This window comes from Crinia signifera, chromosome 7 (genome assembly GCF_055691185.1).
Source record: "Crinia signifera chromosome 7, ASM5569118v1, whole genome shotgun sequence".
NCBI classification, from domain to species: domain Eukaryota; kingdom Metazoa; phylum Chordata; class Amphibia; order Anura; family Myobatrachidae; genus Crinia; species Crinia signifera.
The window spans coordinates 13,772,994-13,792,860 of record NC_139223.1 but is presented as its reverse complement, the minus strand read 5'-3'; the positions used below and the strand labels follow the sequence as shown (position 1 = coordinate 13,792,860).

Sequence of the window (19,867 nt, the reverse complement as noted above, 5' to 3'; positions counted from 1 at the left end):
GCACAGATTCTCCTTTTTATTTACGGCGGTTGTTATGGGTAACCGTGACCGAGTTGCTTAGCGAAGGCTGTTCTATTGTTACTTCCTGATGGGGACAGGTAGTAACGTTGTCAGAGATCTCTTCTCTACCGGCCTCGCAGTGGCTCTGACTGTCAGGATCACTTTACCCGCCCTTCTTCCATATTGAACAGACGGTCCGTTCCTTGGGCAAGTCGTTGAACCAATCGGTATCCTCCCTCGTGTAGTCCTCTCATAACCCCCATTTATTACCGTAACTTCCACACTTTTTTACATGTGGGTTTCTAATAGATGATGTCTTGTGTGTAATTCCACTATAAAGCTACACCGCACTCTACCGACGATGGACCCTTACGGAAACAGCGGCCACTGCGCGTTCCGGTGTCAGAGCTGAAGTGAGCAGATAACCAGTATGAGGCATAGAATCACCGACGGTGGTCCTTTTAGCTTGTCAGGAACGGTTAACAGGGCATGTTTTCCTGATCTCCCAACTTCTCATTACCTAATGATACACACCGAACGTTGGCACTGATTATTGCCTGTCTGATTCTGTGGGAGAATTTGGATGAACCAGATTTGTATAGCCGGCTGTGGTGACCTGGGCGCTGGTAGCAGATTGGGCAGCTGTGGGTCCTAATATAGATATGGCAGTGTGCCCTTGGTACATGAAATACCAGTTACAGCTAGGGTTAACAACTCATCCCTGTAATCCGGGACACATATTAATTACACAGGTTCTGTGGCAGTTTAAAACCAGGTGAAAGCCAGCCACAGAACCTGTGTAATTAATAGGTGTCCCGGATTAAAGGGATGAGTTGGTCACCCTAGTTACAGCATATTAGTGTATTTAATCAAATCCTGTTTAAAAGTGATTATTATTTTTTAAAGAGAAGTCACTGGTGTAATAAGTAAGGGTTTAATGATTTCTTTCTCAACAGAAAGGACGGCATTAATTTATCATTCTGGCTTAATTACAATAGTTGGAAATATACATTCATGTGGCACTAATCGTTGTCTGTACCGTGGCCCCAGAACTCCCCTGTGCTGACCTCAAGGGCACTCGCTTTTCTCCAGCAATCCGCCTCTTTCTTCCAATTGCAGGGTTGATAGCCCAATTGGGCTAAGGTTCCGTTGCCTAGACAGACTCGTTATGGAAAAACGAAGGTCAGCCTCTAATCCCAATAAGGGCAGGAACACCACTTACCATGGCTTCTGTATAAATGTCACCACTAGCATCTGGTGTATCCATTCCCGAGGAACAAGCGATCGTATAAGGCACATATTGCTTTTATCATTAATACCAGTAATTCTGGACTGTGAGGATTTATTATTACTGATTGGGGCAGTAGGGGTGAGCCTGGATCAGGGGCTGGCATTGTAGTGGTTGGGCAGATTGTCCCGGTAATGTACATGCAGTAGGCGGAGAACCACGTTCCTCTCCCTGGAGTGTGTCCGTAGGGTCTATGCTCTGGCACGTGGAGTGATCACCTCCTGTACACGTTGGGCCGGGATAAGAGTTCAGTCTATTACTGGAGTTGGGCATTGTGATTGCAGTAAGGAGAAAGCAGGATCACATCATAGACTTGACGGTGGAAGACCTGGTTTTCAGGACAAAGTGCGAGAGGCCTATAAATTGGTCAGCAGATAAGCCGTCAGCCAGTACAGTGGAAGGGTGGCAAAGGTGACCAAGATGACAGTGGCACCATTAGGGTAAGGGTATATGGTGCCATCATCTGCGGTGCATCCAGTCTCGCCATCCGGCACTGGCGGTGTACCGATCTCAACATACTCAATCTGAGCGCCAGTGTTGAAGCTCGCAATCCAATCGCTGTACGCAGGGATATAGATATAGACTCCGGGTTTGTTAGGTACCCCACACTCGTCACCCCAACTGACAAGTCCGGCCTGGTACCAGACGTTATTCACAAAACAAGAGAGGGGGCCGCCAGAATCACCCTGGAAGACAGCAGAAATAGGGTGTTAGCCGGAGACACACAGGACATAAAGGCCCTTCACGTATTACACATAGAATATGGTTTCTCTTTACACCCTTATATATCATTATATCCTATATAATAATAGGTGACCGCTGGGTACAGGCCGCGGTGTGTGTGGGGATGAGAGCAGGGTACAGGCTTCCTGCCAGTATAACTGTACCCGCAGGGTACAGGACTAGTGTCAGTATTACTGTACCCACGGTGTGTGTGGGGAGGAGAGCAGGGCACAGGACTAGTGTCAGTATACGTGTACCCAGGGTGTGTGTGGGGAGGAGAGCAGGGCACAGGCCTCCCATCAGTATAAGTGTACCCGCGGTGTGTGTGGGGAGGAGAGGTACAGGACTAGTGTCAGTATTACTGTACCCACGGTGTGTGTGGGGAGGAGAGCAGGGCACAGGACTAGTGTCAGTATACGTGTACCCAGGGTGTGTGTGGGGAGGCGAGGTACAGGACTAGTGTCAGTATTACTGTACCCACGGTGTGTGTGGGGAGGAGAGCAGGGTACAGGCCTCCCCGTCAGTATTACTGTACCCACGGTGTGTGTGGGGAGGAGAGCAGGGCACAGGCCTAGTGTCAGTATTACTGTACCCACGGTGTGTGTGAGGAGGAGAGCAGGGTACAGGCCTCCCCGTCAGTATAAGTGTACCCGCGGTGTGTGGGGAGGAGAGCAGGGTACAGGCCTCCCATCAGTATAAGTGTACCCGCGGTGTGTGGGGAGGAGAGCAGGGTACAGGCCTCCCGTCAGTATAAGTGTACCCGCGGTGTGTGTGGGGAGGAGAGGTACAGGCCTCCCGTCAGTATATGTGTACCCAGGGTGTGTGTGGGGAGGAGAGGTACAGGCCTCCCGTCAGTATATGTGTACCCAGGGTGTGTGTGGGGAGGAGAGGTACAGGCCTCCCATCAGTATAAGTGTACCCACGGTGTGTGTGGGGAGGAGAGCAGGGTACAGGCCTCCCCGTCAGTATAAGTGTACCCGCGGTGTGTGGGGAGGAGAGCAGGGTACAGGCCTAGTGTCAGTATTAGTGTACCCGCGGTGTGTGCGGAGGAGAGCAGGGTACAGGCTTAGTGTTAGTATTAGTGTATCCGCGGTGTGTGAGGAGGAGAGCAGGGTACAGGCCTAGTGTCAGTATTAGTGTACCCGCGGTCTGTGAGGAGGAGCACAGGGTACAGGCCTCCCGTCAGTATAAGTGTACCCGTGGTGTGTGTGGAGGAGAGCAGGGTACAGGCCTCCCCGTCAGTATAAGTGTACCCGCGGTGTGTGGGGAGGAGAGCAGGGTACAGGCCTAGTGTCAGTATTAGTGTACCCGCGGTGTGTGCGGAGGAGAGCAGGGTACAGGCTTAGTGTTAGTATTAGTGTATCCGCGGTGTGTGAGGAGGAGAGCAGGGTACAGGCCTAGTGTCAGTATTAGTGTACCCGCGGTCTGTGAGGAGGAGCACAGGGTACAGGCCTCCCGTCAGTATAAGTGTACCCGTGGTGTGTGTGGAGGAGAGCAGGGTACAGGCCTCCCGTCAGTATATGTGTACCCAGGGTGTGTGTGGGGAGGAGAGGTACAGGCCTCCCATCAGTATAAGTGTACCGGGGGGAGTGGTTGGGGAGGAGAGCAGGGTACAGGCCTCCCGTCAGTATAAGTGTACCCGCGGTGTGTGTGGGGAGGAGAGCAGGGTACAGCCCTACCGTCAGTATATGTGTACCCGTATATTCCTGAGGACCACACGTACCTGACAAGCATCCACCGTGCCGCCTGTATTTCCCGCGCATATCATATCTTGCTGGATGGACGAGAGTGTGTTAGACACCGGGTCGATGCTATACAGACAATTGCAGGTCCTCCTGCTAATGAGGGAGACCTTTCCCACCTGCAAGGTTTTTGGGCTTCCGAGAGGAACTGCAGAGACACAACAAAACAGCAGAATTACATATTACAGTGCACAACTCCCCAGCATGCACTAAGCTTCAACAGTGATAAAATGGAGAGTGATAAACAACCAGCCAATCAGCTCCTGTCTGACATTTTTCAAACACAGCCTGTGACATGGCAGGTAGGAGCCAATTGGCTGGTGGTTTATCACTCTCCATTTTATCACTTTTAAAGATTAGTGAATCTAGCCCTTATTCTGCTAGTTTAAAACAAGACAGAGAGTTGGTTAGTCTGTGGAAAAAGAGATCCATATAGTGGGATACCATGTTAACATCTGGCTACTAGTATACAAAAGAAGGAGACATAAATACTGCTAAGTGCTGAAGATAGTTGTGCTAAAAAAAATTACTGGAGAGCTGAAGCTACAGTTTTTCTGTTAATTCTGGATGACCAGCATTAGATGATAACTTATTGTGGATCACATATACACGTATGTAGGACCGTGACCACCTAGCAAGAGACAGTTACGGTATAGAGATGATAGAGACAATGTCTAGGTCAACCACTAATGTCCGACAGTGACTAGGTAGACACCGAAAAAGGGTCATCGTATCTTAGATCGACACTGCCAAAAGGTTGACACAAGCTTAAGGTTTTAAAGTATTTTTTGGGTTCCAGTAATCGTACGTCGACTTGGATGCCGTATATAAGTATCACGCCCCTCGCAATGCATCAGGCACTATTATATTCCCATTTGGATAGTATGATAAACCTCCTTTTTTTGCAAAAGTTCATGAAAAACGCAAGTTGACCTTTTGACTGTTGACCTTGCCTATGTTGACCATAAAGTCTGTAATGACCTTTTGGCAGTGTCAATCTTAGGTATGTCGACCTGGTAATGGTCCACCTAGACATTGTCTGTCCACTGAATGCATAATACTAGAGACTACTTCAGCATCAGAACTCTATTCCCCGACTCATAAAATGACTGAGCAGTCTGGCTAGTATTATTTAGCGGTTTCATTATATGCGCCTATGGGAAAGATACGTAAATGTAGAGCATAACATGTCCCAGTAAATGAAGAATAGCATTTAAGGTTCTCATTTATTTATTGAGGAAAATGATGCAATATCCCATGTGTCCCTTTTCTGTCAGTATGTGGTATGACCCCCTTCCACAGCAATGGCTGCATCTAGAAGTATCCGGTAATTGTTGGTTAATCCCCCGCATCGGCTTGGAGGAATTTTACCCCAATCCTCCGTACAAAACAGCTTCAGCTCGGTTATGTTGGAGATTTCCGCCCATGACCTGCTCGCTTCAGGTCCTTACACCACATTTCAGTTGCATTACATTCAGAACTTTGACTTGGCCAATCCAAAACTTTATCATTAACATTATCTAATGTGAGAAAGACCTTCAGTTGCTTAGAGGTTACCTTGGGTTCCTTTGTGACCCTGCAACTATTATACCCCTTTTACACCGCCGAAAAATCCGGGTCAGCGGCGGGTCAGACCCGGTTCTTCGGCGGTTTAAATCCCTAACGCCGTGTCCCTTTACACGGGACTTCTACCCGGGTCCTGACCTGGGTAGAACACGGCTAGGACCTGGGTAGAGGGCGGTGTAAATGGGAACGCCGGGTCGGATGACCCGGCTCCCATTTACATGAATGGGGAACGTCCAACCTGCGGACCGCAGCGTCCGCAGGTTGGACGGATTGTCAGTCTGACACTGACAGCCGGCGCTGCTGTCTGCTATATTCTGCACACAGCAGCGGCGGCGGGGGAGGGAGGTGAACGGATGCCTGTGTGCGGCATCCATTCACCTCCTGTCCAATGGCGGGGGGTGCACGTGGGGACTGGGGGTAGCCTAGCAGCTTACCTTAGTGCTGGGCTGCCCCCAGCAGCGTTCCGGGTACGGCGGCGTCGATCGGCGCTTGAAGATGACATTGCGCTGTCATCTTCAAGCGCCGGGAAGGGGCGGGAGGGGGGTGCAGGCGTTTAAGCCCGTCCGGTGTAAATGCCCCTAAACGCCGGGTCACACCCGGCTTCAACCAGGGTCCAAAAAGCCGGGTGCGACCCGGCGTTTTGGTCTAAAAGGGGTATTAGTTAGTCTTAGGCCAAGTTTCAGCAGCAGTATGGAAAATTCTGAAGGGCTCACAAACTATCAATCACCACTCCAAAGTTAGGAAATAGATTTATTTGCCAAGAGAAATGCAGTTTATTGGTAATGCTGGCCACACATCAAACCAACTTTCCTCCAACCATCCAACTAGTTGGTTGGTTGGACTGAATATCTGGTACTGTATGGGGGCAAATGCCAATAAGCAATTTGCTCACAAACTCAGGAGAATGGACAAAAACATTCAGTGAAACTGTTTAACTCAAATAGGTCCAACTACAGTACATTGGGGCAGATGTATTAAGCTTTAACAAGAGATAAATCCAAGTGTGATAAGGAGAGATAAACATCCAGCCAATCACCTGCCAACTGCCATGTTACAGGCTGTGTTTGAAAAAAGTCAGTAAAGAGCTGATTGGCTGGGGGTTTATCTCTCCTTATCACCCTTGCATTTATCTCTTGTTAAGGCTTAATACATCTGCCCCAATGTCGGAGTGACAGTTGTCCATTTTCTGATTTGGGAAACAAATGACTTAAATTACAAATTACATTTGCTCCTATCCAGTACCAGGTTTTTATTCCATCCAACTAGTTGGATGGTTGGAGGAAAGTTGGTCTGATGTGTGGCCAGCATTAGCCATCATTGCAATCATCTAGTTTTTCCTATTGAGTTTCATTTGCATAGTGGCTGGGCTATTTTTCAAGGGGAACGCTCCAAAACGCTCATTTGGGGCCCGGCAGAGAGGGGCCTCTGTGTTTTCTACATTCTTCACCTGGAGGAGCTATGGCCTTCAAGCGATGGTCGCCACCTCCCCTAGGACTTCCATGTTGTCTTCTATGCTCTTCATCTGGTGGGCAGCCGCCATGACAGCAGCTCCACCAGGTGATGAACTAAGAAAACATCAGGGGTCCTGCTCTGCCAGGCCCCAAATGACCTTCAAGATCGGCATCAAGGTCTTCCTCAGCCTGACTATCAGTAGCTGATGCAAGGGGGGCGGGCAATAACACGGCTCAACGCGCCATCACCCCACCCGCATCGGCTGATATTAGCCAGCACGAGGCCGGGGAGGCAGAACTGTATAGGAGTCATTATTTTCTATTAGTCTGTTATTCTTTTGTATCAAGCGCTCTGTAATTAGCTGGCAGTTGATTATTATTATTATTGTGTCCTTTAATGAACCATTCATCCAGGTGGTCACAAAGCCCACCCGGGCTAGCGCGGACTCCTTACCCGAGTGGTGTATATATCCCCATCCAGTGATGTAGCACGTCATCCCGGCTGGAAACTGCACGTTGACAGATGGAAGTTTGATGGGCTGTACAGTATCACTTAAGGTCACGGGAGACGCAAGTTTGACAAGGGCGATATCCCAGGAATAGGCGTCAGGGGTGTACGCAGGGTTCTTGGTAAAAGACTCTAAGGCCACAGACTGGACACCGGAGCCAGGGTTATTCAGGGTAGTTGTTCCAGCAACCACAATATAGTCTTTTATGTCATTTCCGCTGGAGGAGAAAAAGAAAGAAAATAGGTCAATGCATTAGAGAGAACCTTGGGGCAGGTGTTCTAAACCTTGGCACGAGATAAAATACAAGCCAATCAGCTCCTAACTGCCATGTTATAGGCCGTTGGACAAATGACAGGAGCTGGTATCTCTCCAAGTCGTAATACATATCCCCCCCCCCCCCTCCATGATTCATGTCACCACAAGGTAGAACATACCTCCCGCATGAATGCCTCTGCCTGCCAATCAGGTTGAGGCATTCATAATACTGCTCTGCGATTGCACGACCCGTTCCGCACATGAGCAGAACGGGTTCTGTCCAGGTGTAGTTTCCCGACAATCAGGAACTGGACTACTGACTGCTTAAGCGGCTTCAACATATGCTCTTTATAGACCCAGTAACTTGGGGACACACAAGTGAATAGGGTGAGACCGATGACACAGAACAAGAGAGAGCCCTGGAGAGTGTTGGAGATACCCCGAACCAATGTGGACCAGAAAGGAGGAAGAGCAGGAGGTAGAAGGAGGAGGAGGACTAGTGGCTGCCGCACCACCTTATAGTGCAGGGGTGGCCAACCTGTGGCTCTAGAGCCGCATGCGGCTCTCCCCCTGTTAAAGTGCGGCTCCTGCTCCCACTGCTGCCCGCCGCCCACCGTCTCCATCACCCGCTGCCGGTTCCTCGAATCCCTTCTCCTTCTGAGGGGAGGAGAGCGCGCATCGCTTATCTCTCCTACGCCTCATTGTGCATCCTTGTGACTGGGTCACCTGCCAATCAGAGCTCGCAGGCCGGCAGCCAATCAGGAGCCGGCCCGCAAGCTTTGATTGGTGGACGGCCCAGTCACAGGGAAGTGAGGGGGGGGAGGAGACGCGCGGTGTGCTGTGCTCTCCTCCCCTCGGTGACATGACAGGACTGCAGGGGGACGCCAGACTGTCCTCTCCCCGCCCGGCAGCAGCAGCAACAACGGTGAGTGCTGCTGCTGGGAAATTAGCACTGTCGGGGCATAGCAGATTGTAGCACTGTGGGGGCATAGCAGATTGTAGCACTGTGGGGGCATAGCAGATTGTGGCACTGTGGGGGCATAGCAGATTGTGGCATTGTGGGAGCATAGCAGATTGTGGCACTGGGGGGGCATAGCAGATTGTGGCACTGTGGGAGCATAGCAGATTGTGGCACTGTGGGGGCATAGCAGATTGTGGCACTGGGGGGGCATAGCAGATTGTGGCACTGTGGGAGCATAGCAGATTGTGGCACTGTGGGGGCATAGCAGATTGTGGCACTGGGGGGGCATAGCAGATTGTGGCACTGTGGGGGCATAGCAGTTTGTGGCACTGTGGGGGCATAGCAGTTTGTAGCGATGTGGGGGCATAGGTTTGTGGCACTGTGGGGGCATAGCAGTTTGTGGCACTGTGGGGGCATAGCAGTGTGTGGCACTGTGGGGGAATAGAAGATTGTGGCACTGTGGGGGCATAGCAGTTGTGGCACTGTGGGGGCATAGCAGTTTGTGGCACTGGGGGGGGGCATAGCAGATTGTGGCACTGGGGGGCATAGCAGTTTGTGGCACTGTGGGGGCATAGCAGTTGTGGCATTGTGGGGGCATAGCAGTTGTGGCACTGTGGGGGCATAGCAGTTGTGGCACTGTGGGGGCATAGCAGTTGTGGCACTGTGGGGGCATAGCAGATTGTGGCACTGTGGGGGCATAGCAGATTGTGGCACTGTGGGGGCATAGCAGTTGTGGCATTGTGGGGGCATAGCAGTTGTGGCACTGTGGGGGCATAGGTTTGTGGCACTGTGGGGGCATAGCAGTTTGTGGCACTGTGGGGGCATAGCAGTTTGTGGCACTGTGGGGGCATACCAGCTTTTTGGCACTGTGGGGGCATATCAGCTTTTTTGGCACTGTGGGGGCATAGCAGTTTGTGGCACTGTGGGGGCATAGCAGTTTGTGGCACTGTGGGGGCATACCAGCTTTTTGGCACTGTGGGGGCATAGCAGTTTGTGGCACCGTGGGGCATACCTGGCACCGTGGGAGCATATGTGTATCTGGCACTATTGGAGGCATATGTATATATGGCACTGCACTATTGGAGGCATATGTGTATCACACCCACCCAAGGGGTCCAAATAGACCATGCCCCTTTTTTGGCACGCGCGTCGGAAGGCGCGCGCATGTTGTTGGCTCTTTAGCTTGACTACAGATATTTTTCGGCTCTTTACCTCTGACCGGTTGGCCACCCCTGTTATAGTGTAATGGGAAAAAAGTGGAGGGTAGAAGATAGCGTTGTCCTACCATACTTACTCTGGAAAACAATGGGCCGCTGTCAAGACCCACCCAGTAGAGATCAGAGATGCGCCACATGCAGGCTGCGAATTGTACCACAGGCTGACCTGCCACGGCCAGTTTGTAATGTCAGCATCTTGTCCTCCAACAATGCGGTCAGCTTCTGCAGGAACAAAGTTACTGGTGATTACACGTGTGGGCAGAGAAGGGTGGAACTCACATAATACCCACCAACCAAATTACCCAGCTGGACAGAACCGGGTGGGGTGGGATCCCTGTGACAAATGTTTTGGGACAGTGGGAATTGGACATTGACACCAGTGGAATCATTTTATCAGTGGGGTGGGCCTTCTATTGCTGGCATTAAAGGGATACCAATATATTGACATCCTATTGATGAAACACAAGGTTAAGTCTGGAACTCTGTCAAAACCCGCGCAGTTCTGCCTTCCTGTGGTGTCCCTCTCTGCTCTGGTGCTTTTAGCACACTGTGCGGAGATACAGACCAGAGCGTGCTAGAAGCAGCAGAGAGCGACACCCAGGGCAGGAAGGCGGAACATCACGTCTAGGTAGAATTACCTCAGTTTAGGTTACAATACAATAGCTCCTTATTAGTTACTCCTCCGTACACTACTTTCCAACATAGATTGTAAGCTCACGTGGGCAGGGACTCCTATATTCCATATATTGCGGTCTGTTCAGCCAATCCCTCAATGGTGTACAGTGCTGAATAATATGCTTACACCTTACACACACATTACTGGGCACTGTAACCAGCTGCAGCCAATCACATCTCAGATCGCGTGTTTTATAGAGAGATGTAATATTTAAAGCTGTAGTGCTGTAATAACTGTGCTCACTCTAGCACCCTGCACCTTTCACAACCCGTGCAGTTCCTCTTCCCTGTTCCCTGCCTTGGGGATGGGGGGGTAATCTCTCTCTGCGGAGATGCTTCTAGCACAGTGTTGTCTGTATTTCAGCGCTTCTATGCAGTCCACACTGTGCTAGAAGCACCACAGCAGACAGTGACACCCCAGGCAGGGAGGAGTTACTGCACTGGTTTAGAGAGATGCAGGGAGCTAGAATGAACACTAATAACAGTATATAATGCCTGCATGACATAACAATCGGTACAAGAACAGTATCATTATAAGGATACGATAATCAGGATGATATAACGGAACACAGACAGATAGACTTACTTTGGCAGGATGCGATGTGCAACGCTGAAAGAGAAACAGAAAGGCGTCAGGATGAGAGCAGCGGATAACATCTGGAAGTGGCTGCTTCTTATATATTATTATTATTATTATTAATGACAAGCTAATGTGGGGTGCCCCTTCTGCAGAGTCCCCCGACACCTCAGGATGGGCGCAGTGAGTCCCAACTGGCAAATTAATATTACACGGACATGCAATGTGTTCTGTCTGGGCCCATCTAATACAGCATACGCCATAGGAAGGGGTGCCAGCAGTGCCACCGGGCCCTGGTAAAAAGTACCCGCCCCCTTGTCTGAACGCCTCTGCCCATAGGAAGGGGTTATGGCAGAGAAGGTGGCCCGTGTGCACTTGCAGCCTCCTCCGTTCGGCCCCCTCCTCTCTGCCATCCAGCACTGCTCTAGTGCACAGTGAAGTGGCATCTGAGCACTAGATGGCCCAGACTCTACCATGCATGCACAGAACTCCGACAAAATGGCCACAACTGACACTTTTTGGTGATCCAGCAGTGCTGCAAGTCACCAGATGGCTGATCACTGGGTTACCGGGTGTGGTACCTAAAGCTGTGTACACACGGGGGCGATAGGGGCTGAAACCGCTGGAAATATGGTCGCTGGCGACCATATTGCCAGTTATGGGAGTGTGCCCCGGCGATAAATTGCCGGGTGCTCGCTCCCGTTTTCAGCCCCATTCTAATCGCTGGTCGCAGGAGCTTGCTTCTGCGACCAACTGATTACCTCTGCTACTCCCCCGGCAGAGGTTCCCTTTCATCAGCGACCATCTCTGGTCGCTGATGAAAAGGAGACACTGAGCAATATATTGCTCAGCAATATATTGCTAGCAATATATTGCTGAGCAATATATCTCCCCGTGTGTACGGGGCTTTACACACACACACACACACACACACACACACACACACACACACACCATCAGGGTGTGGTGCCCTCATTCCTACCCTCTGCGGATATTCAGCTGCCGTTGTCCTTGTGAGATTATCCCATGCTGAACCTGTAACAGCAAACCCACTGGACTCTCATCACTAGGGGGCAAACCTTGGAGAGAAGTAAAGTACCGATAAGCTCCTGTAATGGTGTGTAACCACACGCTGACACTCTGAGAGGCTGATGTACTAAGTCTTGGAGATAAAAAATACCAACCGACTAGCTCCTAACTGCCACATTACAGATTATAGGGTCTATTTACTAAACCTTGGGTGGAGGTAAAGTGGAGAGAGATAAAATAGCAGCCAACCAGCTCCTGACATTTTTTTTAAACACAGCCTGCAACAAGGCAGTTACCTGATTGGCTGCTACTTTATCTCTCTCTGGTCTTAGTACATAGACCCCCACACTATTTAGTGTACAGTAAATATGACCATACATTGTATACTACTAGCTAACAGCCAGTGAAAACGCCAGCTTACAGTGGTGCACGCAGGGGGGGTTTATGAGTACCCAGAACCCCCCCCCCCAGGAGTCTAAGGGCCCTGGGCTAAAAGCTGAGGGTCCCCTCTTTCCATGGGTACAAGAATTTTAAAAATCGGCCCTTGGGAACCGGAGATATCTGACTTCAAAGCAGTGGTCCCCATCCAAGCCTGTTAATTGCTCTTCCCAGTCAGATATTTCAGGTTCTGTCTGACTTTGAGTTTTTCTGAGGGTATATTCTAAAATCTGGGACTCTCCCCCCTTTGATGGACACTAGAAGCTTGTCTCTACTTTTCCCAGTACCAGAGATATCGGCCTTCCACATACCTCCCAACTGTCACGATTCCGTCGGGACAGTCCCGATTTTCGGGTCCTGTCCCGACGTCCCACCCGCGGCAGGCATTGTCCCGCTGCGGGGGGTGGCAGTTGGGAGACCCCCCAATCTAGTAGAATAGACGCTGTGCGCATGCGCACAGCGTCTATTCTCGTATGAAAATGAGGTCGCGGCTAATTAGCATAAGCCACGCCCTCATTTGCATACGCCCCTCCCCCTTTTCGGACGCTCGCGCGGCTTCGCAGCGCGAGTGTCCCTATTTCATCCGGACACAAGTTGGGAGGTATGCTTCCAGCAGCTGGTTATTGCTCCAGCTCCACACACCTGGTATGTAGTTTTATATACTCGTTGGCAGATTGCTCTGCCTCCTGAACTCTGATCCCCTAGTCCCCAGTACCATTTGGTAGGTGGGATTCTCTCATTTTTAATTCCATTAAAATCTAAGAAATCTATTTCCGGGAACTGGAGATATCTGCAGACAAGCAAGCTGTTCTCCCACCAGAGAATTATTATTATTTATATACATTTGGTCTATCTATAATACTTTGACTGACCCGGCATATACTGGGTCACCTAAGTGTCCATCTCTGTGCTTTGCTCCGCCCCTCTGGAAACCCCCTTCTGAAAATCCTGCGTTTGCCCCTGGCTTAGTCCCGATCTGTTCCCGTATCCGGTCACTGGATTGGCGATGTCTACATTAACAATCCCGTGGTCATCCACTAATAGTCGAACGCGTCTAGTAAGATGCCTAAAAATCTTCGGTAGCGCCATTAACAGACGATAGACGCAAGAAAAAGGTAAATGTGAAAATGGTCGACACTGACAGTATCAACACGAGTTTTTCATGATTTTAACCGACTTGTTCATACTTTACTATCCGAGTGGACATAGAGGGAGAATAGAATAGTGCTGAGCAATGGGAGACAACGCAGTACACTAATACCGTGTCCATGTCGACATATGTTGACACCAAAAACACTTGTGTCGATCTTGTCACTGTCGACCATTCCTGTTGACCCTTGGCTTGCCTTGATCTTTTGTTACTGTGGATCTAGATGCTGCCGACTATTTTTAGGCATCTAACTAGACACGTTCCACCATTAGCGTTTGACCACGTGATCTAGATGTCATCGATCCGTAGCCTTCTGCTTCTACCTCCGATTTCTGTCATCACAGCTTTCTCTCTCCATGGCTGCCGGATGACGCACAGATGGTCTAGATTCTAACGGTCATCTCTCCAACATTGGAATCCCGACAGTCTGAATCCCGACTTCCCTCGTGGGGCTCTATGACCTCCATAGAGGGAGAAAAGAATAGGCGATGAGCGCACATAGCCCGCAGCGTGGCGAGTGGCTTGACTGCGCTCGCCCCCCTATCAGGCTTCCGGGATTACGATGTCGGAGGATTATACCATACCCTTCCCCCCCTCGATATCCAGCAAGTTTGTAACAGATCATTTTGTTTTCACTTTCTGTAAAGGAGTTATTTGGTCTGATGAGTGGCCCCTAGTGGTCATTGGAGGTACTTCACCGCAGAAGGGAGGAGGAAATAAGGAAATTATACATACACACACACACACACGCACGCGCACACACATCCTTTGCAGCGATTTATAGAGCTTCAGCTTATCTTTCATATAACAAAAACATAAAACATTGTGAGTGCAATATGGCTGGTTTATTATACTCTGGGTCCATTATCTGCTCTAGGAGATGTGATCCAGCACAGAGGCACAAGCAATATAATATGATATGATGTTTGCACAGTGTTTTACAGTCCCATTTATTGCTGGTTTATATAGCGTCATTCACATTACACAGCGCTGTACGGGGAATATGCAGCATGCACATTAGCCTCTGCCTTAAAACAGTCCTCCCCCTCCCCCCATCAGCGATGTGAGGCAGCGATGCCAACCACCGTGCTACCAGGTTGCCCACAATTGCACAGTAAAGCTTAAGGCCCCCATACACTAGGGCGACTTGTCCTTAGGACAAGTCGCCCCCGACTTCCCCCTGAGCTTCCCCGGCTGCTCCCCGGGGGAGCTTGATTAGACTGGCACTTGATGTGCCATTTTTTACATGTGATAAATCGTCTCGATTTATCACATGTAAAAAAACCCGGGGAGCAGGGGGGGGGGGGGGCTGGGGACTCTGTGTCCCCCGCTGCTGGGGACGCTGCGGGTGACACGTCTGTGTCCCCCCAGCGTCTGTGCAGCGAGGCGGTAGAGGGAGCAGGGGGGGCTGGGGACGCTGCGGGTGACACGTCTGTGTCCCCCCAGCGTCTGTGCAGCGAGGCGGTAGAGGGAGCAGGGGGGGCTGGGGACGCTGCGGGGGACACGTCTGTGTCCCCCCAGCGTCTGTGCGGCGAGGCGGGAGCAGGGGGGCTGGGGACGCTGCGGGTGACACGTCTGTGTCCCCCCAGCGTCTGTGCGGCGAGGCGGGAGCAGGGGGGCTGGGGAAGCTGCGGGTGACACGTCTGTGTCCCCCCAGCGTCTGTGCGGCGAGGCGGTAGAGGGAGCGGGGGGGGCTGGGGACGCTGCGGGGGACACAGGCGGCATAGAGCCGGGCAGGGGGAGCCGGCGGGAGCTGTCAATGGTAGAAAAAAAAAGCCTATACAATGAATGGGCTGCCTGTGATTGGCTGAGCGCTCTCTCAGCCAATTGCTGACTGGCTGAGAGAGCGCTCAGCCAATCACAGGCCGCCCATGCATTGTATGGGCTTTTTTTTTTTTTTATTCAATACTGACAGCTCCCGCCGTCTCCCCCTGCGCGGCTCTATGCCGCCTGTGTCCCCCGCAGTGTCCCCAGCCCCCCCTGCTCCCTCTACCGCCTCGCCGCCCCACTAGGTCCCAAGTCGGGTGGTCGGACGTGCAGCAGGTCCGACCACCCGACGCAGATCCGATGCGCACGGGACCGCGCATCGGATCTGAGGGGACATCCAAACTAGCCGATTTTGGTCCGATTTCTGCCAGATCCGACTGATCTGGCAGAAATCTGACCAAAATCGGCTAGTGTATGGGGGCCTTTAGCCTCTATACAACAAGATAGGAGTAAATTATCCATTACTTTAATATAGAGTTTATATCCTTCATCAGTGAAAACAACAGCAAATCAGAAAACCAAAGGACTGCTTTGAGTGAGCTCACTTCATATTCACAACACACTACTCCTGGCTGCTTCATCTGGTTATTCAGTCGTAATATCACCATTTCTACATCTGCAAACAACTTTTACTATCACTGTTAATGCTTGTATTTGCACTGTTAGTTTTGGAAATGCCCAGCTGTACCTCTAATGACCTCACCTCTCCTGCTCTTCCATTGATAATAGGTGTCCCCCAACATTGTATTCTTGGCCCTCTTCTTCTCTATCTCTACATGTCCTCTCTGGGTGAGCTTATGTGCTCACCTGACTTCCACTATCACATCTATGCTGATAATACTGAAATCTACCTCTCCTCTCCTGATCGCTCTCCAGAGGCAGAACTCTGGGAGGCAATGGAGTCATCTGCCGCCGGGCTCCTGCTCCCAATGGGGCACCTCTCCTTCCCTTTGAGTTTGAATCAGTTAATTGAAAGCAGTTGATATTGCTAATGTGGCTGACTCACCCTTCTAACATCATTTTTGCAAGTGTCACACCCTGTATTAGACCCATGACCCTACTGGAGACAGACACCTTGCTGAATGAGCTATTTGGGGGGGAGGGGGGGGGCACCAGTACTTACCTTGCCTCCGGGCAACTGGGATGAACTTACGCCACTGTCTCTCTCCCTCTGTCCTCACTCATATCTCCAACTGTCTCTGTGATATCTACTCTTGGATGACCCAGCGCTTTCTTAGATTTACAATGTCTAGGACTGAACTGATTATCTTCCCACCCTCCAGCATAAAATCCAACCATCTTTCATCCTAACCGTCTATTTATGTCAGGGTTGCCGACTTTAATATTCTCCTCTCCGGGAGAAGCCCGGAGAGGAGAGTTTCAGCAGCTGCTCGGGGGGCAGGGCTCAAGCGCGACGTCACTAAGCCCCGCCCCCCATTATGATAAACCGCTGAATTCATGGATCTTCGTGGAGGGGGCAGGGCTAAAATGACGCAATTTTGCCATTTTAGCTCCGCCCACTCCTCTAAGACTCGCGGATTGCGGCATTTAAATGCCGCGATCGGGGGTACAGGGGGGGTCCCCCTGAATCCGGGAGGGCTGCCCACCCTTCCTGGGGGCCGGGAGGGGGACCCGATTTTCGGGAGACTCCCGGCCATTCCGGGAGGGTAGGCAACCCTGATTTATGCTCACTGCTACCCCTTCTGCGTCACCCCTGTCTGTCTGCCCCATCCCTTTAGAATGTAAGCTCTCACGAGCAGGGCCCTCTCTCCTCATGTGCCTTTCTTAGAATATATAAACCTCTGCCACCCTGATAATTGCTTCAGAGTCCTGTCCCCTGATGCAACTATCCATATTTACCATGTACTTGTCCTATATTGTCTTGTACTTTAATACGTTATCTGTTTTTGCTCATTTATGTATTGTTAGGCGCTGCAGACCCTTTATGGCGCCATATAAATAAACAATAATAATATTAATAATAATGCATAGTCAGCCTCAGCCTAAACCGATTGCTTACGCCCCTAATTGTTAAACGTTTGCACAATCTGTGTAGGCTGTGCTCCAGTGTATTAATTATTCATAAATAAAAACCCTTTCATATGCTGTGATGTGAAGTGAAGAATATATTGCACTATTATTTGTACTGTTTGGTGCGCTTTACCCTAGTGTGCTTTGTTCAAAGCCCTGGGAATCCATGGGACCAGGCTGCGAGTTCAAAATAGAAAAATAACAACTATAAAGCTATTGTATGTACGGTTTGTTGTGTTTTATCCTAGTGTGTTTTGTTCACATACGTTTATTTATTTATTTAAAGTTTCTTATATAGCAGCAGATTCCGTTGCGCTTTACAATGGTAGACAGTGATAAAACAAACTGGGTAACAACAGACAGACTTGGAGGTAGGAGGGCCCTGCTGCAAGCTTACAATCTATAGGGATATAGGAGGGAAACACAAGGACAGGCACCTGTAATAGCATAGCAGTCCCAACAAGTTACAAGTCCAGAAGGGAAGCTATATAATACATAAGTGCCTCAGAGGGTTATGCGTGTGGTATATAAATATGATAGGCTTGCCTGAAGAGGTGAGTTTTCAGGGAACACTTGAAAGTTTGGAGGCTAGTGGAGAGTCTTATTGTGCGTGGAAGGGCATTCCACAGGGTGGGAGCAGCCCGATGAAAGTCCTGTAATAGTTAATGGGAGCTAGTTATCAGTGCAGAAGAGAGACGCAGATCTTGTGTAGAGCGGAGTGGTCGAGATGGGAGATATTGTGTGATAAGTGCAGAGATATAAGCTGGTGCAGTATGGGTAATAGCTTTATATGCGAGCAGAAGTGTTTTATATTGAATACGGTAATATACAGGCAACCAATGGAGGGACTGGCAGAGTGGATCAGCAGACGATGAGCGTCTTGCTAGGAAGATCAGCCTAGCAGCAGCATTTAAAATTGATTGCAGTGGGGAGATTCTGTTCTTGGAAAGACCAGTTAGGAGACTATTGCAATAATCAATGCGGGATATAATGAGTGCATGGATAAGAGATTTGGTAGTGTCTTGTGAGAGATAGGGTCGTATTCTGGATATGTTTTTTAGATGCATGTAACATGATTTGGAGACAGATTGAGGGCGGGATTCTCTAAACTAAAAATGCGGTATAAACCCCGTTATCGGGGTTTTTACCGCATTTTGGGATGCTGTAAGCATCCCCCGCCGGGTTACATCGCCAGAAAAATCTGGCGATGCCCCATAGAAGCCAATGGGCTTCTATCGCAACCCTCCGCCGCCCCGCGCCGACCCCCCTCCCCCCTCACCTGTGTCCGGGCAGCGCAGTGCTGCCCGGACCTGTGACCTCCTCCCTGCACTGATCCTCTTCCGGGTGCAGGGAGGAGGAGAGCCCGGCGCAGCAGCAGCAGCGCCGGGTGTGGGAGGGAGGGGAGAGCCGCCGGGACCTGCTGGGACCCGGCAACTCTCACCGCAAAGGACAGCACTTAACGCAAGAGCTGTCCTTTGCCTTAATTATCGCATATGTTACAACATATGCGATAATTAAGTATGCGATGGGCGGCGAAGTGAGTCCGACATCTCACAAACTGTCCTCATAGAGATACAATAGAAATTGAGGATGCGTGTGTGGCAGTGGAACAGGATGGGAGGATGTGTGTACTACCTGACACCGAGGATGTTGTTTATGTAAGCCAGCCCCCTCTGGCTGCATTTCTTGCCCGATAGAATAAGAAAGCCATTGTCATAAAACCAAAAAAATCTGGGTGTGGGATTATTTTTAGCCAATCCTGGCAATTTTTGTGATGGCCTCTGCTCCATTAGTGAGGCCAACGTTAGCAGAGGTAGGGAGGTAAGCCATTTAGGCACTCCCTCCATGTTATGTATCTTATTTAAGAAAATGAAACATTCTACAAGATTACAATTTAAAAACACCCCCATCATCAACCTCCGTATGGATTTTATTGTGGGGGCTCAAACAAACCAGGCACTTCAGCCACAAAAGTGGAAGCCTCTGTTACTGAAGTGCTTGGTTTGTTAAACTGTGCATGTCCATTGGTCAATGCAAGAGCTCCAGTAAAATTCAATATTGCACCAATATGTTCTAAAAAAATGCTGTGTGTTTGTGTCGCTGTGTTGTTTAGTATCCAGCCAGCTCGCTGCGGCCTTTGGCCTAAACAAACAACTTGAGGTGGTCAAAATGAACTGTAAATGAATGCTATTGAGGTTAATAAATCTCTAGGAACAATTTAAAATACAAAGTCAAAAGAATTAGAACCAAAACAAGGAAAAATAGTCTGGCACACATCTGTACTTCCTACTGAAGAGGGTAGCGGGGTGTCATGATATGATCCCATGCTAATCAAGTCATCATGGTCCCACAAACCCTGGGATGAAAATCATCACTCACCCCCACATAATATTTTTTTAATAATAATAATAATAATAATAATAATAATAATAATAATAATAATAATAAGTTTATGGATTACAGAGCAATGGTCACCTACACACAGAGG

At 49.9% G+C, this 19,867-nt stretch overlaps 1 protein-coding gene across 1 annotated transcript in view; it reads right to left on the bottom strand.

Moving 5' to 3' along the window:
* Positions 1-920: 920 nt before the first annotated feature.
* Positions 921-19,867, bottom strand: part of LOC146019794 (prostasin-like) — a 29,557-nt gene continuing 10,610 nt past the window's right edge. The window contains exons 2-6 of the mRNA XM_083152353.1: positions 10,974-10,997; positions 9,790-9,934; positions 7,225-7,496; positions 3,735-3,901; positions 921-1,974 (exon numbers count right to left, since the gene is read on the bottom strand). Of these exons, the coding sequence (XP_083008479.1) occupies positions 1,645-1,974; positions 3,735-3,901; positions 7,225-7,496; positions 9,790-9,934; positions 10,974-10,997 (938 nt within the window). The 3' untranslated portion in view covers positions 921-1,644. The remainder of the gene's footprint in view (positions 1,975-3,734; positions 3,902-7,224; positions 7,497-9,789; positions 9,935-10,973; positions 10,998-19,867) is intronic.